Genomic DNA, 21905 nt, shown 5'->3' on the forward strand with positions numbered 1-21905 from the left:
AAGGGTTCCGTAAAACATTAAATTAGAATTTCTATTAAATGTGATACACATTCATTTGTAATGAAAAATAGTTTATTTTATTAAAAAAATCTTCACACGCTTTAAATATTATTGTGCTCTTACATTTTTAGTGCAAAACCATTTATTCTATTATGAGTTCCAAACATAAGAAGACCTTTGGTATTCGGAATAAATAAAAAGATATTCTAATTCATCTGAGGAAATCATTGAAATTTGTATCAATTTTCTTTCAGTTTTGTAACATTAACAACAAGGGATAACGGACTAGGGTATTAGAGTAAGAAACATTATCCTAATTGCATTATTTTTGTCAAACACCTATAGCCTATTAAACAAAACTGATAAAACAACGAGTATGAAAACATTACCCAAAATCAAGCAAAACAAATAAAAGTACTTTAACTTATTGCTATTACCTAAAGCTATTGCACTGATGTTTCAACACGAAGTGTGAGAAATTTAATACGAATAAGGTTGATAGGTACGAATAATAATTTTGTAAACTAAGAATAATTGAAAAGTAATTTAGGGTGACCATGGCTTTTGGTGCCAGTCGCGAAGTAGGACGTGTATTTTTCCGGAACGTAGCCATGGACTTTAGCTCGATGAGTGGAATGGTTCGGGTGTACGTCAGCTTCCTGGTTTCTCTTAGAGATCATATGAGCAGGGGATCTCTTTTTGCGAGGTGATTCTTGCATTTGCTGAGTCGGGAATGGGTCTACATAGCGCCTTCCATTAATATCAGTTCCCTCCGCTGTTGGTTTAAGTTGAATTTAATGATCTGTACAGTAAATTGAAAGACAGAATGCTCAAATCATTATTTCATTAACATTGAATTTTATTGGTGCACTAATATAAGAAAGTATATTGAGTGATTAATATAGGTAATATGAAATATGATGATACAAATCAATGTTCATGTTGGATAAATAATTTCAAGGTAATTTAGCATTTCCTATGACTATCGATTTACCCTTACCCGCACCTCTACTGTTGAACATTCCGGGGGACGTTTGTACTTGCTGGTCGGTAGCGACGTTGGCCTGTGGGATACCTCCCATGCCGACCACAGCAGGGTTTGGCTCATTCTGCTGACCCTTCCATGGCCTGGGGTAAAACAAATAAGTTTAGTGGTTTGTACAGCATAATTAGAAGCGTCTAATGTAATCGTTGGTAAAGTTTGTTTAAATGATAAGGCCGTTTATAAAGAGTATCTGATAAAAGCTTACTTGTCAGGGAACAGCTCTCCAGGCTGTCCTCTAGTTTGAACGATCCTATCTCCGTTCACTTCAACGACGCATCTTAGACGAGCACAGCAGGTTGGGAATTCTACAATAAAAGGAATAATACATTAAAAAAGGATCTAATGAAGAACTATATTCAGGAATTTCAAAGTCCTTTGGTTTCAAGAGTCCAATTAAATCAAAGTTTCTGATGATACGGTCCACTCACCTACGTTTTCGTCTTCAATGTATTCGTGGCACTCCAAAGCGTTTTCAGGGATTTTCGGTTTTCGACAACTAAAAATAATTATGCCAATTACACGTTAATACTAGTAAGCTACTTATTTATTGTATTATATCTAAACAGAGGTGCTGCGCACGAGTTAAAGTTATATCAAATGATATTGCGGTCACTTGTCTTACCCAACCGCGGCTATGAAGTATTTTCCGTCTCTGATTTCACATCTATACCGGTGGCAAGTGTAATGATCCGACCACTCCTGCCAAGGCTGATATCCTTTTCTTGAGTATTTATCCACACAAGCTTGATCTAAAATAAAAACAGTACGTTACAACAAAGTACCTTTTCACCATTGAAGATAATAAATAAATAATAAAATATGCACTCACAACTAAGGTCCTCAGCAAACACGGAAGGATAAACCATATATGCCATCAATAACAGACCGCTAAAATGCATTTTAGCTACTGCAAGAGAATATGGCAGTTTAAATGTAAGAAAACACTCTTTGAAGTTATCGGTGAATGCACCAACTGTTTCTGATCTCATTTCATTTTTCGCAGAGTATTAATACTCTTTCCTCGAATCAATATTTATAAAACAAACGGAAATCCCACGCTTGGTTCTAGATCGAATGAATTTGTTTGCTGTTATGAGAAAAACGGAAAATTTCCGTGTAATCATTCCACAAACTCTTGCTCATCATGAAATCAAATCAAAAATCTTTAAGGCAGTCGATCGTTGTTATACCGAATATGCCGAATCGTTTTACAAATTTGAAAATATAGAGATTTGATACTGGTAGACTTTACTAAATTTATTCATAAAAATATTTCAAAGACCTAAGAGTGTAAGACGGGCATTTTTACGATTATATTATTTTACAAGATATTAACATCGATCAACGGAGACTAAACAGTGCAAAAAATAATTGTAAAAGGACACAGCAATATGCCTTATAAACTAAATATATTTTTATCCAAATGTCTTACTTGGCGTACAGAAGAGAAGCTATTCGGTAAGTGCCAATATATATCTATAAAGCTAAATAGCTATTTAAAAATTTGTTCTGATTCTACTGTGTACTCTACCTAGATGCAGAGTTCAAGAACAAATGCGTGGCAATTTGAAAAGTCATTATACAAGTCATTAGCGAGAAGTGTGGTTTGATGCAGGCATCCATTGTTCCCAACATGATTGACCCATTCTAAGAATAGGTTACAATACTTACTTACAATTCTTAAATTTAGTCGAGTATATGAAAGCATTGAAATCAAAGGATTTGCCTGGAGAAAGTGGCGAAGTAGTTAATTTAGAAAGTGTTTCCAAGAGAATTTCATAGTGAACAAATTCATGACTCGTTTGTAAAAATAATCATACTATTATTGAGCAATTCCATATACTTTGTTTAAATATCTGTATGGTTCATATATAAACTTAATTTTATATTTTCTTGGGTTTCTATGGTTTATTTATTGTAAGGTACCCTAATTATACATACATTAGGGAACGTTAGAATATTTTATAAGTAAATTCCAAAATTCATTTTATTATTATTTTGTAGTTTACTTACATAGTATTCCAACGATATTTGTTGTATCTCAAACAGCGCTACGTTGTATTCATGTTTCTTTATCTGTGGTGCATTCCAAACGTCAAGTCAGGCCCAATTGGGAATCAATTCAATTTGCGGAGTTCATTATTTTATTTATACTTATTTATTAGTGCTTGTAAATAGTATAATTGTGTCAAGTGGTACGAATCTCATAACGCAGATGAGGTGAGTCTTCAACAGTATATTACAGGGTTTAAGGACGATTTCTTTAAATTATGGACTAGGGTGTATTAAAATTCACTGATTTCCTATATTTCCCAATATTGATAGTGTAATTGGTCTTTGTAATAAGCTTTTTAAAGCGATTTATATATAATTAAAACGGTTTTTTTAATTGTTTGATGTATACCTCCTTTTATATCTTTTTATAGGTACCCTCAAGTCTTAAAAACAATATAAATCATATAAATATAGACATTGATACAATATTTGTACCTAATAAAATAATCTTTAAATATTTTACCATCATACCAATTATGTATGTATAGGAAGCTGATGTTTTACTGCTAGTTAGATATTACTTACAGAATTATAGAAGGTAAGGTAAGGTACAGCGGGGCAAATCTCGACTGGGGGGCCATTGTAACTAATCCATTTTTCATTATTACACTATGATGTTGAGTTCTACATGTATCCACTGAACAGGCCTACCATATATAACAGGTGAACACTCTATTTTAATAATGCCAACATTGTAAAACATGGAAGAAGTGCCATTTACATTTGCCCCCAGTCAAGATTTGACCCGCTGTACCTTAGTTAAAGTTAAGCAAGAACATTTTGTAGGCCTACTAAAATACCACTTTAAAATAATATATGTAATTCAAAAGAAGATTCTATAATGTTATGTGTAACTAGATATGAATTGTCTATCAAATACACCTTGTTTTTTTTTTGTATTCCGTTAAATTCGACACAATGTTAGGTTCATTGTCAGGAACCACCCTGTATATCACTTTTAGTTAAATTCGCAAAAAAAATTTTCATTGTTTTCATACATAATAAATAAATTAATCAGTGTGAGAGACTCTTAAGGATAACATTCAAGTTAGTGTCAAGTGATTGACGGCACATGTTAACACAAGACAGAGGCTAGTTTCTTAGAGAAATTAATTGTATTTGATCTAAAGAACCTTCCCTTTCAGTTAACGGAATTCAATAAAAATACAGTGTCAAAATGTGATGTATACATATTTCTGATTATCCAATGTGTCCACAATTTGTGACTATCGCCACACCTCGGACACTGGCGATCAAATATATGAAAGAGGCGCGTTCCTAGCACACAGTCTAAGCTCGTGTAGGTGAACGCGTACTATGCTTGTATTAGTGAAATATGACAGGTCAACTGTTCGCGTTTGTGACAGGCGGTAACTGTGAGGTAACCGAGAGGGGGTGGGCGGCACTTTCAGCGGGGAGCGGGAGTGGCATTACTGTACGATAGTACTTTTTATTATACTGTGCTAAATTGCTAATGCAATAAACTTTCACCTTTCCATATTTTGTCTCATTTGCATGTAACACTGTGATGGGCACTGATTGTTAACAATTAGTTGTGGCGTGTGAAACATGGACAATGGTTTAGTTGTTTCACTTTAAAAACAAGATAATTTGTAAGTGGTAGAATGTAGGTTAGTAATGTGATTATTAGAACTGTGAAGGTTAGAAAGTGGAAAGGACCACAGGGATCAAGAAAGAGAGGACATCCACTATCCAGGTGGCAGGATGACATTGTGGCTACTGCAGGCAAGGAATGGCAAAGCATGGCAAAAGACAAAATAAAATGGAAACGGCTGGAGGAGGCTTTTACCCAGAAGGGGTCTACAGAATACAATCAATAATAAAAACTAAATTAAAAGAAAAGAAAATCTTCCTGTAGAATAATAAAGCTTAAATAAATAAATAAATAAATAAATAAATAAATAAATAAATGTGATTATTTGTGTTTCTGTTTAGAGCAGTATTGTACAGACTTTTTTTGGGTTTTAACAACTATGGACTGTAATTGTCTGAAAATAAACAATTTTTTTTTTTAATTTATTATAAGTTAAAACTATATACAATGGATTAGTCACCTTGGATATTTATTAGCCTAAGTCCGTTTTCACACTATCCGATCCGATATTGGATCGTTATCCCATACATTACAGGCGCCATCTTGGTTTTTTTCTATTGAAATCCTACCGACATCCGATATCGGATCGGATAATGTGAAAACGGACATGAAAATGATCAATTACAAATATCATTTACAAGTACAACAAAAAAAATCTGATTCAAACATGGGCCAACCTTTTCTCAAATGAAGGAAATTGAGAGGCGGGCCAGATTTAAAGCAAAAATTCATTTTTAACCCCCGACGCAATAAACGATGCGGTGTTATAAGTTTGACGTGTCAGTCTGTCTGTTTGTATGTCTGTCTGGGGCATCGTGGCTCCCAAACGGATGAACCAATTTAGATTTAGTTTTTTTTTGTCTGAAACCTGAGTTAGTCGGGAGTGTTCTTAGCCATGTTTCATGAAAATCAGGGATGTAACGGATGTGGTTTTAACGGAACCGGAAGCGGAAGCGGAAGTTTTGAATTTAGTTTAACGGAAGCAGAAGCGGAACCGGAACCAGAAGCGGAAGTTATAGATGTTAAAAACGAAATGAAAAAATACCACATAGGTATAACATAAACCAAAACTAATTAAATTCCTAGAACTTTTAGGTGTTTACTGTTCAGCCTGTAATCAGCAGTTTGTAATCAGCCTTTAGGCCCACTTAGGTTTTAAAAACGAAAAGAAAAGTTACCTGATATTTTATCTTAAGTATATCATTCATTACAATCCAAAAATTTAAATCAGCTTGAACTTTAAGATTGTTTGTTGTTTAGGTAATCACTAAAAATCACATAAGAATCCTTTTAAACCTTTATTATGCCGTAAAAGGTTTTAGAAACGAAAAGAAAACTTACTCGTAGGTAGTATAATACAATCCAAAACTAACCAGTAAAAATTATATGTGTAATTGTTAGCATTAGCACACAATTAAATTTTTAAATTAAATGGAGTGATTGTAAAAGAAGTAAACTGTATTTAATAAACAAATCTAAGGGGAGCTTCTAAGGGGATCGTAGATAAGCCCTGCACCACTGAATAGTTGTTCACTCGCTACTAACTAGGTGGACAGGACAAATATTGGCGCGCAATGGAATGAAGCGATTAATGTTTAGTATCGCAGCACGTGGCAAGCGGAGAGATGAGCGAATGATAGGTATAGACCTGTTGGTCTTTGATGTACGCCGCTCATGTCCCACCGTCGCGCTAGGTTCCGACATCCGTTATAACTTCCGTTTGAAAAATAACAGAACCGGAACAGAAGCGGATGTGTAAAACAAAACGGAAGTTCCGCAGTAACGGAAGCAGAAGCAGAACTCCGTTACATCCCTGATGAAAATCGGTCTACTATGTCGCGGTCGGGGGTTTTTTCAAAATTTTAATTTTGTGGTTAGGTTATTTATAAAGTTGTCCACCCCACTTTTTTTGTAACAAGGGTATTTTTATGCGATTCATACTCAGAATCGCGAGGTCTTTCCATCCTGATAGAAAAAAAAGTCTCGAGACTTCCATACATTTTTTCAAACCTTCCATTCCGTTACCGCCGTACAAAATGTATGAAAAAATGGTAACGGAATGGGAAAAAACCTTGGGACACTTTTTCTCCTATTAGGATTCTGAGTGGAAACCACATAAAAAATTCTAAATCCAAAAAAGGGGGGGGGGGGGACAACTTTGAAAATAACCCCCGGTTTTTTCAAAATTTTAATTTTGTGGTTAGGTTATTGCTACAGTATTGGCCAATCTGGCCATATAACACAGTATTTTGAAGGATGTAGGGGTAGGGGACTGGATACAATCCCTTCAGTTTTTGCTTTTGCCCATCACTGATCTAGACTAAAAAAAAAGTATTTGTGGTGAAAAACAATAATGAAAATCTGATGTTGATTGCGTTATTTTCTGAATAAAAATTCTGGTCATAGAAAAACGTACAATTTGATTTGTTTCAACCTGCCGCATCTCATCAGTTTTGCCATCAACCTAATTTTTTCATCACTTTAAATGTGCTATTGCACGCAGGCGGAGCGTGAGTTATAGAAAAATCGTTCTCCCAAGGGAATAATGAAATTTCTTGTACTGTACTTAACTTTTTTACATCTATTTACATATTTTTTACATTGCGAGTGTGATGAAAAACATTGTGTGTAACTCTGGGAGTATGAATATTACTAACTCGAGTCTTTAAAACGCTCCAGCAAGCCGTCGCGATTTAATTAACTGTAATATTTAACTTCCCTTGTACAATGTACTATTGTATGTTTCAAACCTAAGCATTATAATAATTTGTTCTAGCACCAGCATTCATCTGCATGATTCCCAATCCTCAGACGAGAAGATGGACACCGGCTCTGAGTCCCAACACACCCCGAGCTCTCTCTCCGACGAAGACCCGGAGACCACAGACCCAGTTCTCCGTCTCCAGAACCCAGAGACAAAACCCATACTTAGATTTAATCCGCTCAAAAACTTAGAAAATGAACGGCTAAGCGGAGATTTAGAAAACTCTGTGAAAAACATAAAAAATGAAAAGTTAAACCCGGAGACAGATCTTTTAGAAAACTCAGTGAATATAGAGAGTGATAATTTAATTAATAATATCAATAGTTTAAAGATCTCAATAGAAAAGTCTAATCGACCTAAGAACTTAAACCTAAGTCCAAAATTTAGTTCAACGCTAACTTCAACGACGGACCATCCGCTCATGGGCTTGGCTAGTCCCGATGAAAACTATCCAGATTTAATACCAAAGAGGAAGGAAGATGATAAAGACTTAAGTTTGTCAAGTATAGAAGATGAAAAGCATGAAACTAACGGTTTTTATAGCCCTGAAAGGAATACTAGTAAAAATAACCTGTATTTTAATGATAATTTTACAACAGCTGAAAGCCATATCTTAAATTCTTTAGACGTAACTAGTCCGCCTGATGTGGCTAAGATTGAGAAGAAGTTTCAAAGGAATGTGGAGAAAGGGGAAAATGGGGTCAGTAAAGGGGAAAGTGGGGTCAAGAAAGGGGAGAGTGGGGCGAATAGGTTGGAGGTGCTGAGAGTGACGGGACAGAGCACGCCGAAGAGCAATGAGGAGATTCAGGAGGCTGAAGAGTTTCATTCAGGGGTGAGTGAATATCGTTTTTTTAAGTCTAGCACTAGATCTTCTTGATTTACTTAGACGGCAGGATATTTTAACATTATTTTTTATTGGCGAGATTTTGCGTTTCTCCAGAAGCTTCTTGCCAGCTGGGCCATTTTTTCAAAGTTGTCCACCCCTTTTTTTTTTGGATTTGGAAAATTTTATGTGTTTTCCACTCAGAATCGCGAGCTCTTTCAATCCTAATAGGAGAAAAAAGTATCCCAAGGTTTTTTTCCCATTCCGTTACCATTTTTTCATACATTTTGTATGGCGGTAACGGAATGGAAGATTCGAAAAAATGTATGGAAATCTTGGGACATTTATTTTCTCCTATCAGGATCGAAAGAGCTCTCGATTCTGAGTATGAATCGCGTAAAAGATACCCATGTCACATAAAACGTGGGCTGAAAAATGGCCCAGCTAAATGAACTTTCCTGTCCTGTTTCCGGACCGATGCGACCTTCAAAAAAAGAGCGTACAACCATCTTAAAGACCGACAACGCACCTCCAACCCTTTTGGTATAGCGGATGTCCATGACGTGATCGCTTACCATCGGGTGACCTGTCTGCTCGTTTGCCTGCTAACGCAAAAAAAAAAAATTATCACTCCCGTTCCTGAAACCCTTGACGGGTTTCCTATAATTTTTCGTTTCCATAAAAAAAGGTAAATTTACAAATATTTTTACCAGGTGGCAGAATGGTGTGAGTCTCCTGCCCACAGGCCGCGACCAAACTTCGACCTTCCAATCGAGTTGAAGACAACCATTAAACCACCAAATGTAAGTTAAAAGCCCGGTCTACACTGGCCGAACGCCTCGAACTATTTTGAACAGCTGACCTGACAGCTGGCTGAGCAAATTTGCTCGGGCGAGGCAAATGTGCGCGCATGAGCACGGGCGTTTAGGCTCTGCCTCGCGAGGCGTGAGGCCAGTGTGGACCCGGCTAAACAATAAAAATTATGTAGTGTGAGTACTACACCTCACCCAGACACGCATATGCGACTAGTATTTCAGCCTATATATGAGCCATTTAACACATACGTCTAAACGGACCTAGTTGTCCTTCCACACCCAATACTACATGGCGACCTTGCCAGTTGGGCCATGTGCTTGTACTTACACCAAATACTATGTAAACTCTACGAGTTAATACGTGCAGCTTGGTGCCAAAGTTGGCAACACGCGATACTAGCGCCCCTAGCGGCATGAGTTGATCAAAATAATTTAGTTCATACAGTATAAAATTAAAAAAAAGTCACGCATTCTTATTTTTTTGTTTTATTCCGTCTAAATATGTTAAAGTAGATCAAGTAATCGCATTTTCTATTTTAATTTACTAAAATAAAAGTCTGACAAACGACTTTGAACAACTCGTACCGCTAGATGGCGCTGCTAAAATCGTTGCCGCTCCATTGTATGGGAAACGTCAGAAGCTGTACGTATTAACTCTAAGAGTTTATATAGTATTTGCTTACACTATGTATTAACGGTCTTTTCTTGCTTATTGTGGATACAAATAAAGTTAGTTTATTTTCTCACTGCACCCACATTCGCGAATTTCTGTTTGGCCCTATGGTTGACTGGTAGATAATGCCTCAAGGCATTAAGTCCGCCATTTGTATTTTTTTTTCCAATAAATACCTATCTATCTAACTGTTTCTTCCTCAGGACCTGGATTCTCCCGACGTAGTCTCATCATCACAGGAAGACCGGTCAGCGTATCAAGCGCTTCTGGATCCTTACACGGGCAGCGTAGCCCTAAGGCCCACTCCACAGGCGAAGGGGCCCACGCATCGCCGCAGGATACAACTGGTAAGCTTCTAACTAGGGACTGAACACCTATTCATTTGATTAATCACTTTGATACGGTAACCCTATAGAAGGGTTTCCCTTACGTTATGATTACCCTATTTCCTCCTTGAGTGTTAGTAACAGAACGTAAGGTGTTCAGGAAGATTCTGGGACCCGTGAAAAGAGACGATGGCAGTTGGAGAATCCGAAAAAATGCCGAAATTGAACATCTTATAGCCGAACCGAATATAATAGGTGAGACCAAGGCACATCGTCTCCGCTGGCTTGGCCATCTTATAAGGATGGGTGAGGATCGGGCAGTCAAGAAAACCTATCTGGGTTGTCCAACTGGACGCCGTCCCGCTGGCCATCCTAAATATCGTTGGGCAGATAGAGTGGAAGCAGATCTCCGTGAACTCGGCGTTAACGAGGGCTGGCGAGAGGTCGCTCTGGACCGCGTAAAGTGGCGTGCTCTTGTGTTGGAGGCCAAGACTCACTTTGGGTCGTCGCGCCAACAAAGTAAGTAAGTAAGTATGATTACCCTACAGTTTTTTGGTCATTTGTACTTACGTTTAATAACGAAAATATATCAAATTTACTTCCTTTATTTGTAAACGATTTTGATTGAAGACTTATTGGATGGCGTGATAAAACATCACGTGTACTGTTTTCTGTGTTTAATTAAAAAAAACATGCTTCCAGTACCATACATTTATTTTCGTGATTTTTTTGTTTATTAGTGATACCTAGCGGGGTTGTGGACCGTATAACTTAATGTGAATGATGAAAACACGTATTGAAAACACTAATTTTAATTAATTTAAGTTGGTAAACAAACAGATAGTTCCGGGACAATAGGCAGACTGAATACTAGTCAAATCATATTTCAAAATTCTTAGATTAGACCAAAGAGGATCAAGTATTATAGAGAGTTACTGTCAAAGTAAAATGTGTAATCACAATGCATAGACTGCCATCTCTCGACACAAGCTTAAAACTTTTGAACCTCAGTTTTGACAATTTGGCCCATATTGTTAGCTTGATATGTGTTAAAATGTCAAATATTAATATTAACGCCATCTAGCCGAGCGTTCCCGAAAGGTGTAACGCCATCTAGGCCACCGTGCCTTTTTCTATAGGGCTTTGAGGTACGTTTTTTACTTAGACTTTATCTGCCTATACGGAGTTACATATGTCTTTGCACATATCAAGCTAAGAATATGGGCCAAATTGTCAAAACTGGGGTTTAAAAGTTTTAGGCTTGTGTCGAGAGATGGCAGTCTATGCATTGTGATTACATATTTTACTTGGACAGTAACTCTCTACACCATGTTTTTATTGTTTTCATTTTCGACACGCAGTTAGGTTCATCACCAGAAACCACCCTATACATCGCTTTTCGTTAAATTAGAAATTTTTTTTTCCTTTCCATACAGAATAAATGAATTAATTAGTGTGAGAGTAGGACCTTAATCATAACATTCATAACATTAACATCAATGTCAAGTGTCTGACGGCAAATGTCAAAACAAATAACATAAGGAAGTGGTAAGGGAAGCCACACACGTGTTCAGTATTTTTTTTTTAATAATTCGATAATCGTAACTCGTAAGAGTTAGGACGCTGGTTTCTTAGAGAAATTAATTGCATTTGACCTAAAGAACCTTCCCTTAAAGTTAACGGTATTCAATAAAAACAGGGTGTATAATACTTGAGAGTGGAAGGGTCAGTTGGAAGTGGAAGACCTAGGCGAACTTTTCTTGTTCAAATCGGGGAAATATTGCAAAAAGGCCAGGTCAGAAGTACTCGAAACCGACGAGCGTGTATGAGAAACGTTATGAAAGTGTGTGAAGCGAAAGTGATTTGTCAGGATCGTAGTAAATGGAAATCCGTGATCTCTGCCTACCCCTCTGGGAAACAGGCGTGATTGTATGTATGTATGTGTGTATGTATGTATAATACTTGATCCTCTTTGGTATTACACAGCGATATAGTAAAACGTTGATAGCATTACACAATAGTGTGGTAACGGTGAGAATTGGAACAATAAAGCGTTATCGAATACTACCATTGTTCTTGCTAATGTCAAACTTGTAATGCTTTTTGCGTGGGTGGTAAACAAGCATACGGAGTAATACGTGATTAAAGGTGGACTTTTATAATATTTATTTATTTATTTAAACTTTATTGCACAGTAAAAAAAAAATGTACAAAAGGCGAACTTAATGCCAGAAGGCATTCTCTACCAGCTAACCTTTACTCACACGTGCGAATAACTTATTCGACAGTCGTTTTGAAATTATACATTTGATCCCTTATTTACATAATTTTCGACCCCCCCCCCCTTGGATTTAGAATTTTTTATGTGGTTTCCACTCAGAATCCTAATAGGAGAAAAAGTGTCCCAAGGTTTTTTCCCATTCCGTTACCATTTTTTCATACATTTTGTACGGCGGTAACGGAATGGAAGGTTTGAAAAAATGTATGGAAGTCTTGAGACTTTTTTTTCTATCAGGATCGAAAGACTTCGCGATTCTGAGTATGAATCACATAAAAATACCCATGTTACAAAAAAAAATTGAAAAAATCCCCGACCCCGAACATAGTGGACCGATTTTCATGAAACATGGCTAAGAAGTTAAGAACACTCCCGACTAACTCAGCTTTCAGACAAAAACAACTAAATCAAAATCGGTTCATCCGTTCGGGAGCTACGATGCCACAGACAGACACACACACACAGACAGACACGTCAAACTTATAACTCCCCGTTGTTTTTGCGGGGGTTAAAAATGGCCCATGTGCTTGTTTCAGCCTCCTGATGATGATGATCAGTGCAGTTTAGACAGCGGCAGCATACACTCTCTGGAGTCTGAAGAGGAACCCCCGGAACCCGGGTACCACACGCCCGTCGAACAGGAACATAGCAAAAGGTACTACTTATTATACAACCTGTTTTTATTGAATTCCGCGAACTTTAAGGGAAGGTTCTTTAGATCAATAGTTATTTATTATACAAGGGGGCAAAGTTGTATTTTAACGCCGAGTGTGGAATTGAAAAACGAGCAAGTGAAAGGATTCTATAGTTGAATTCGAGAATAGAATACCGAACTTGCGAGTTTTTTAACACACGAGAAGTAAAATACATTTGCACCCGAGTGTAACACAAAACTTTTCCCCTCACTATAGCGAGGAAACTACAACGCAAAAAATGCGTTTATCACTGCTTCCAGTAGTTCCACAGGTGGTAAATCATCTTTATTACTAGATTCGCCTACTTTTATCAATTCTAAAGCAGTTAATTTGACTTTATTCAAGGTCAAATTACTTTACCCACTAGTGGATAAAATGCGTTTTTACCCGCTGGTATTAAAGGACAAAACACGTGTTTCCGAGCTAGTGAGGAGAAAATACAATTAATTTCTCTAAGAAACAAGCGTCTTAACTTTTACGGTTATCGAGTTATTAAAAAAATTAAGATAATTACTGAACACTCGACTGTCTGATTCGACTGTGGGATATGGGTTAAATTGTGGCGTAGGCGAGAGGCTGGTAACCTGTCACTGCAATGTCACAATTTGGATTTCTTTCAACCCCTTTTTGCCAAGAGTGGCACCGAAACTTAGTAGTTCGTGTGCTCTGCCTACCCCTTTATGGGATACAGGCATACAGGCGTGATTATATGTATGTAATTACTGAACACGTGTGTGACACCTTTACCCATTCCTAATGTTATTTGTTTTGACACGTGCCGTCAATCACTTGACACTAGCTTGAATGTAATTCTTAAGGGTCTCTCACACTAATAAATTAATTTATTATGTATGTAAACGTTGAAAAAATTTTTTTGCGAATTTAACTAAAAGTGATATACAGGATGGTTCCTGATAATGAACTTAATCAACCTAACGACTTGTCAAATTTAACGGAAAACAAAAAAAAAAACACAGTGTAGCCAATAAATAATCTCTGGCCCCTTTATATGATGTTTTATCAACCTTCGGAACTTTGAACCAGGATATCATACAACTGCTGAACGAGCGTTTCTTTTTTTTTTGCCTTTTTTAATTTTGATTTTTTTAAGGGAATTTTAGGTCAATTGTACTCAGAATCACGAGTACTTTCAATCTCACTGGGAGACAAAAAGTGTCCCAGAATTTCCATACATTTTTGTTACTTTCCTCCTTTGTTACCCCAGGCCCCACACAACATGTATGGAAAATGCTAACAAAATAAGAAAAAATCGTATGGGACAATTTTTTTGACTACTAGGATTGAAGAAGCTAACTTAGTGATTCTGAGTGGAAATACCATTTTTTTTCAAAAATATCACATTTCATAAAAGTGGTGGAAAAAAAAGAAATGCTCGAACATGAACCACTAGTCTCTACATATGCCTATAGGCAATGCTCTACACGGTGTAATATGAGAAAACAGAATAATTTTTACAGTGTATTCCTCGACGTAGGGAACAAATCAAACTATTTTATGAAATATTTTTTTGATTTGTTTTTTAAGTAGTAACACTATACTATATATAAATTATAAACTGAATTAGATACCATACACTAAAGAAAAAGGTATCAAGTCCACTGGTGGCGAAGCCAGGAATCGAACCCGGGTCTCCAGCTAACACGGCTGACGTTATAAACCGCTACACCGCCTCTTCATCATATTAGAAGAGTAAAATATGGATTTTACTATTCCCATTTATAATTATGTAGTGTGTGTGTCTGTTTGTTTGTCCGTCTTTCACGGCAAAACGGATCGACCAATTGACGTGATTTTTTAGGTAGTAGTAAAAGTGACATAGGCTACTTTTTGTCTCTTTCTAACGCGAGTGAAGACGCGGGCAAAAGCTAGTGTGATTTCGCCTACTTTCAGAGTTATAAGCATTAAAAAAAAAACAATTACTTATTATTTCTCAGAACAAAAAGCTTTTTTGATGGCGATGATGCCGTTATCGGACATACATATCAAAAAGTAACTAGTGAGCAGTGACTCATTGCAAAAAAAGTATTTTTTTTACACAAATGTGTATTTTTTTATTTTCAGTGCCAGTTTTAGGAATAACATTTATGATAATTTGCGAGCCTCATCAGAGCATTTCTTCAGTAACTGTTAATAGAGTCACCTTTGTCGGATACGACAAGTAGGAAATGATGCGAAAATACATCCAATAAAACTAAAAAAAAAAAAAAAATTTTTTTTGGCGTCTTGTCACAATCTTTATTTTTCCCTCAGAAATGTTTCGAGTTCCTAATGTTACACCGTGTATCGCCCTAGATTAGAGGCCTTATACTGAAAAACCAAAGATTTTAGCAAACCCTTTCCGAAACTCTTGACGGGGACACCGAACCATATTAGAATGTTGTTGTTCGTCCTAGGACACCTCATAGATGCATAGGGTCTCCACAGGATCCTTCCACCAAGGCTCGGAACCGGTTTAATTCGATTTTACTCCGAACTTTCTAAAGAACGCGAATGTTATGAGAACTTTATTTTAACCGAAATAAACCGGTTTATTCGACGCCGCGTAAATACCTACGTTCACGCAGCGACTAAAAACCGGTTTAAAAATATATAGCGGTTTTTTGAGCGAAAACGAAATTTAAAGGTTTTGCCGCAAGTACATGATAACGGTTTGAAAATTTTACCGGTATCCGAGCCCTGCCTTCCACGCCTTTCTTTCTTAAGCAACCGCCTTGGCCTCGTTCCAGTTCGGTCCATATTCCCTCAGCTCGTTCTCTACGCTCCGCCTCCAAGTGTGTACGGGGCGTTCGCGGGTTCGCTTTCCTCCTTAAAGCCGCCACTCAGACGTGATTTTAGAATAACCCTACTATTTCTTCAGATCAACAAACACCCTGAGCTCATGCAGTGCCAGCGAGCCGATCCCTGAGTACTCGGCTGCAGAGGAACTAAGAGACGAACGCTCGTGGCTCAGCGTGCCGCGGCCGGGCGGGCCCGCCACCTGCGACATGAAGGTTCTTACTACTTTTACTATACAATATCTAAATATATAAACGAAGAAACTCACTGACTGACCGACATATCAACGCACAGCCGAAACCGCTGGTCCTAGAGATTCCAAATTTGGCACATACACTACCGTCAAAAAGACCAAACACAATGTTCAGTGTCATTGTTATAAACCCTTCTAAAAATCATCAAACTAAATTTGTAACTAATAGAAAACAACGTAATCTTATTATATTGATCGGCAACCCATTTGTTCTGCAAGAAGACAACGATCCCAAACACTCAGCAAAGATCTGTAGAAGCTACACAGTCAGTAAAGAACGCCAAGGTGTGTTAAAAAATATGATTTGGCCACCGCAATCCCCAGACCTTAACCCGATCGAACTTTTATGGGATGAACTCGACCGCAGAGTCCGAAGACAATGTCCGACATCTGCAACAGCTCTATGGGAGATACTGCAATACGAGTGCATGGAACGCTACACAAACTTATAGCAAGAATGCCAAGAATCTGCTCGGAAGTGAAAAAGCGTCGAGGAGGATTTTTCGATGAGAAAAACGTTTAGCTTTTATTTCTTATTATGATCCCTTTTTAAAAATTGTTATACGCTTTATTTTGTCGGTTGTAGGTACTGAAAAGTAATATTCTCATAGGAACTTCATGAAATGTTGATTATTTGCATATATCGTGTTTGGTCTTAAACTTTTTGACGGTAGTGTAGGTTCCTTAAAAGGTGTAGAGGAGCACTAAGAAAGGATTTTTCAACACTTACCTCCTAAGGGGGTGAAATGGGGTCCAAAGTTTGTATGGGAAAATAGATCACTACGCGGGCGAAGCCGCGGGAAAAGCTAGTATTCAATAAAATCTTGATAACTTTAGGGTAAAACATTAGGTAACTCGCTTCTTGAGTTGACGAAGCCCCGCAATGCGGGGGTTTTCCCTTCGATCATCAGAAGCAACCTGAACCTATCTAATAGGTTAGTTTTTGACAATTGTGACTATTATCACAATTTTACACAGGAATTTGACGTGTAGACATATTTTCGGCCCTTTGTCTGTATCCATGTTTAAGAGTTCCAATTTCCGTACAAAAATGAGGAAACTTTCAGAATCTTTCAGAAAAGAAGCAACACAAACAAAGGTAAACAACAAGCTGTCTTATCTCTAAAGAGTGATTTCTACCCGACAACCTTAAGGTAGCGGAAATTGTAAAATTTACAATTTATGTTCTACGGCTATGACTGGTCTTATTTTCACGGATCCGGAACAAATTAGTAGCGCGAAACCGCTCTATCGCTCCGCTATATTTCTCAATATTTGATTATTTCACAGGTGATCGAGCCATACAAAAGAGTGGTATCCCACGGCGGCTACGACGCGTCGGGCTGCGCGCTCATAGTGTTCAGCGCCTGCCACCTGCCTGACGTGCGCCGCGCCGACTACCACTACGTCATGGACAACCTGTTCTTGTGAGTTATCCATACTAATATTATAAATGGGAATGTGTGTGTGTCTGTCCGTCCTTCATGGCAAAACGGAGCGACGAATTGTCGTGATTTTTTAAGTGGAGACCGATGCCACAGACAGACACACACACACAGACAGACACACAAACAGACAGATTGACAGACAGATAGACAGACCGACAGACAGACACGTCAAACTTATAACACCCCGTCGTTTTTGCGTCGGGGGTTAAAAAGTGACATAGGCTACTTTTTGTCTCTTTCGAACGCAAGCGAAGCCACGGGCAAAAGCTAGTTCAATAAATATACAATACAATAGTTATCAACACGATCTGTTTTGGACGAAAGCCGTAGTAATTTAATAACGAAACGCAAGCGCTTGATCTTCTTGACAGCGTCTTCCCATCAACCTCCAAATCAAGGGTAAACAGACTCTGGGCGAGCTCCATTGTAAATGTCTTCGCCTCGGCTAGTCTGTGGCCATGAGTAAGCCTATTTTTAGTTTAAAATCTTAATTACGCAGATGGCTGGCAGTCCTGCTTTTCTCTAGAAACTTCCTGCTTGGAACGGAACTGTGGAACGGTCGTTTCAAATCTTCAAAGAAAAGCTAGCAACGCACTTTCAACCCCATTGGTGTTCGGATTGGCCATGGGCAGCAGTGATCGCAAACCAAAGCGTTTCTTTTCTTGCTAGCTAAATGTGATATTTTTGATTAATTTATGTTATTTCTACTCCGAATCAGTAGCTTTTTCAACACTTATAGGTAAAAAAAGTTGCCCCTACGATTTTTTTCTTATTGTGTTATTTCCCATAACCATAGATTAAATGTAAGAAAATCATACCATTAAAATGCGACCGTCTAAGAACGCGCATACACTACACGACACATAGATGGCGCCACAAAAAAAATGTCTTGTAGCTTTCGATTATACTTGTAGATGGCGTTAAGTGTCACTTTTGACATATATTTATGGCTCGAAAGTGACACTTAACGCCAATCTACAAATAATCGATGGCAACAAGGCAATTTTTTGTGGCGCCATCTATGTGTGGTGTAGTGTATGCGCGTTCTTAGGCGGTCGCATTTTAATGTATGTGATGTTCTTATATTTAATCTATGCCATAACCGAAAACTTTTTTTTCCATGCTAATATTTATTATGTTCCTCAGATACGTGATATGGACGTTAGAGCGACTGGTACCGGACAATTACATCTTGGTGTATCTATACGGCAGCGCGGGGCCGCGACGACTGCCTACTATACATTGGTTGAGGGAATACTACAAACTTATAGATAGACGGTAAGACATTAGTCTCTGTACCCAGCTGGGAATCGAACCCGGTTGTTTAGAAAAAATAAACTTACACTTTTTCTGTTTAAATACCGATTGTGTAGGTCTTAAGCAGTAAATGTCTCGAAACGTTATGTCTAAAATGAATAAAATGCATTGTTTTTACTAGAGTTGCACCGAATATTCGGTTACTATTCGGTATCCGGCGAATATTAAAATCAGGGCCGAATCCTTATTTTAATATTCGGCCGGATACCGGATAGTGACGTACTATCCGGCCGGATACCGGATGTGCTATTTTTTATTGAATGATTTTGGGGTAAACAAATTAAATGTAAAAAAAAACAGTTACGGTTATAATACTTATAATCATAGCCTTTTATTATATAAAAAAAAAAAAAACATTTAAACAAAACCGGACTCCGCGCGAAGTTCACTACGAAATAAGTCAAAACCTGTACGACGCGCCCGCTCCCTGCTTAAATTGTAGGTATTGTAGGTAAAATTCTACTGTCCGTATATTCGGCGGCCGGATACCGAATATTCGGCCGATGGTTGGGCCGAATATTCGGTATCTGGTATTCGGCCAAACAACTATTCGTTGCATCTCTAGTTTTTACATATAAAAAAGAAACTTATGGTCTATTTGTTTGTTCGTCAGGTTACGAAAGAGTTTGAAGCATTTATACCTAGTACACCCCACGTACGGACTGAAAATCTTCGTTGCATTTACTAAAGCTTTCGTCAGGTGAGTTCATCCACTGTTCACCTTATTTTATATTAATTGATGGGATACCTAAGGCACTGGTCCCACCGCGAGCTAGTAAGCTATGAGCTATCGACTATAAAAACGAACAAAAGATAAGCACTCCCGTGCAAATAAAAGAGACACGGCGATATTGATAGCTCACCGCTGGACGAGTAACTATAAACATCGCCGTGTCTCTTTTATTTGCACGGGAGTGATTATCTTTTGTTCGTTTTTATAGCCGATAGCCCATAGCTTACTAGCTCGCGGTGAGACCAGTGCCTAACACTAATACTTTGTTCTTTTAGGTATTTCAAAGAACGTAAACAAATAATTTGTACATTACTGTTTTTCATTGAGCTGAAATTTTGCACAATAATGTAAATCACGTGACAATGCAATATTATGGTTTCATAAAGCTGATCGGATGATGGAGCAGAAAGGTGGTCATAGGAACTCTGTTATGAAACGTCGTATTCCCATAGAGTAAGGGGACTAAGGGGTTTTCAGAAACAACTCGGAGAGCAGCAGATGACTGTTGAAAGAAAATGCCAAAAATGAAATTTTTGCATTTGCATTTGTTTGTTTACCTAGACCTACCTACCTTTTATTTATACCACGTCGGTGGCAAATAGGTATACGGCCCGCCTGATAGAAAGCGGTCACCGTAACCTATGGACGCCCGAAACTCAAGGGGTGTCACGTGCGCGTTGCCGACCCATTAGAAACTTGTACACTTTTTTGAAGAACCCTATACTGTAGTTCATCGGGAATACCTCGACAGGGAGCTCATTCCTCTGAAACCGCACGGTGCGCGACCATTTAGGTTGTAAGGTGTGTGGATGAGCGCCAGGGCTGTCGATGGCGAGCGGTGCGATGATGAAAAGTGGCCGTTGGCATCATGTCAAAGTTCTTCAGAACACAACCCATTCACTTAAATACCTAAAGAAACAGATTATAGATTTGTAATTTTATTATTCCTTTTTCAGCTCAAAATTCTTCCGCAAACTAAGCTACGTGCGTAACCTGACAGAGCTAATGACTCTTGTCCCTGTCGAGCCCAACGCTATACCGGAACTGGTGAAGCAGTATGACGAAGGCAAGCGGTAAACTTTGTAATAAATATTGTCTTAAACACCGTAGAACTACAGTATAATACACGGTGTAACATAAGGAAACCGAATAATTTTAACTCATCATATTAGAAGAGTAAAATGTCACATAAACTATTCCGGATTTCGCCTACTTTCAGAGTTATAAGCATTAGAAAAAATAACATTTACTTTCTCAGAACAAAATGCTATTTTGATGGCGATGATGCCTTTTTGGACATCTAACTATCCTTGTTGATAGATGTCAAAAGTAACTAGTAACTCTCTAAGAACAAATTAAATTATTTTCATAGAAATATAAAATATTAAATTTTATTCTTTTTGTCACTTTTTCTTTGCATTTATGACATTTATTTCATGTTTATTAACTGCAAAAAAATAATTTTTCTGAAAAAAAATGTATATTTATTTTAAGTGCCAGATTTACGAAAAACATTCACTTTTTATGTGAAAATACATCCAAAAATAGCGAATTTTTTGACGAAATTAGCTTGACGTTATATAACGTTTTATCTTTATTTTGCCCTCCGAAATGCGTAGTTAAAATCTTTCTGTTTCCTCATGTTACACCGTGTATATTGTCTTTGTCATCATGGAACTGTGTATAATTGAGACAATTTAACCTTTTAACCATATTCATACTTAAAAAAAAATATATGTATATATATATATATATATATATATATAATATTTTGATTGGTAGATTTTGAATAGTATCGCCGCCTGGCAAAAAAAACTGATTGACAGAAGGTTGTTCATCCAACATTGGTTTAGAATGGCTTCCAACCCAATCAGGCGGACCGAATGGTATCTCTTAAAAAAAAATTATAAAAACAGTATTTTACTTTTATTTAGATTTGAGGCAGAATCAACTTGAGGTATTTGTTACAATTAAAGAGGATTGAGTATTGGGAGAATTAGGGCCAGTTGCATCAAACCATCTGTCACCGTTAAAGCGTTCGTTAAATTTTATTGTATGGGAAGTTCCATAGACGTCTGCTGCGTGACGATGATGTGTCTGTCAAATGTGGTTGATGCAACTGGCCCTTACTCTTCTTCTTCCTGCCCTTAATCCCAACTTCATTTGTATTCTTGTGCATTTGCGCCAGGCCGGTCTGTCCCGGGTTGTCAACGGCGGGATATTGTGGGTTTTAGGTCCCTTTCGACAGTAATTTTCAATAAGTAATTAA

At 37.6% G+C, this 21905-nt stretch overlaps 2 protein-coding genes across 6 annotated transcripts; one reads left to right on the plus strand and one right to left on the minus strand.

The window, feature by feature from the left end:
* Window positions 1-54: 54 nt before the first annotated feature.
* LOC125238843 lies at window positions 55-2554 on the minus strand. 5 transcript variants are annotated; one of them, XM_048146300.1, is made up of 7 exons: window positions 2478-2554; window positions 1875-1952; window positions 1668-1794; window positions 1474-1541; window positions 1251-1350; window positions 995-1128; window positions 55-775 (listed from the first exon to the last, which is right to left on the minus strand). In XM_048146300.1, exons 2-7 carry the CDS (start codon window positions 1942-1944, stop codon window positions 525-527), a joined length of 750 nt encoding a protein of 249 aa, XP_048002257.1. In that variant the 5' UTR covers window positions 1945-1952; window positions 2478-2554; the 3' UTR covers window positions 55-524. The 5 variants fall into 5 exon arrangements, with proteins under 5 accessions (XP_048002257.1, XP_048002259.1, XP_048002258.1 ...); XM_048146302.1 differs by lacking the exon at window positions 2478-2554 and having other exon boundaries at window positions 1007-1128; window positions 1875-2010; XM_048146301.1 differs by lacking the exon at window positions 2478-2554 and having other exon boundaries at window positions 1001-1128; window positions 1875-2010.
* A 4945-nt stretch (window positions 2555-7499) lies between these two features.
* On the plus strand, window positions 7500-21071 carry LOC125238957 (protein prune homolog 2). The gene is made up of 9 exons (XM_048146457.1): window positions 7500-8311; window positions 9016-9105; window positions 9994-10137; window positions 12931-13049; window positions 15968-16100; window positions 17429-17565; window positions 18733-18864; window positions 19517-19603; window positions 20593-21071. The coding sequence occupies exons 1-9, from the start codon at window positions 7535-7537 to the stop codon at window positions 20711-20713; spliced, it is 1740 nt and encodes a 579-aa protein (XP_048002414.1). The 5' UTR covers window positions 7500-7534; the 3' UTR covers window positions 20714-21071.
* The last annotated feature ends 834 nt before the right edge of the window (window positions 21072-21905 follow it).

The sequence above is a fragment of the Leguminivora glycinivorella genome, chromosome 24 (assembly GCF_023078275.1).
Source record: "Leguminivora glycinivorella isolate SPB_JAAS2020 chromosome 24, LegGlyc_1.1, whole genome shotgun sequence".
Lineage (NCBI taxonomy): Eukaryota > Metazoa > Arthropoda > Insecta > Lepidoptera > Tortricidae > Leguminivora > Leguminivora glycinivorella.

What these genes read in the sequence shown, in the direction of transcription:
- LOC125238957 (XM_048146457.1), top strand. Translation starts at nt 7,535, where the DNA reads ATGGACACCGGCTCTGAGTCCCAACACACCCCGAGCTCTCTCTCCGAC. An exon ending in CTGAAGAGTTTCATTCAGGG is followed by an intron (nt 8,312 to 9,015) that starts GTGAGTGAATAT and finishes TATTTTTACCAG; the next exon opens with GTGGCAGAATGGTGTGAGTC. An exon ending in GAACAGGAACATAGCAAAAG is followed by an intron (nt 13,050 to 15,967) that starts GTACTACTTATT and finishes CTATTTCTTCAG; the next exon opens with ATCAACAAACACCCTGAGCT.
- LOC125238843 (XM_048146300.1), bottom strand. Translation starts at nt 1,944, where the DNA reads ATGCATTTTAGCGGTCTGTTATTGATGGCATATATGGTTTATCCTTCC. An exon ending in GTTTGCTGAGGACCTTAGTT is followed by an intron (nt 1,795 to 1,874) that starts GTGAGTGCATAT and finishes TTTTTATTTTAG; the next exon opens with ATCAAGCTTGTGTGGATAAA. An exon ending in GGAGAGCTGTTCCCTGACAA is followed by an intron (nt 1,129 to 1,250) that starts GTAAGCTTTTAT and finishes GTTTTACCCCAG; the next exon opens with GCCATGGAAGGGTCAGCAGA.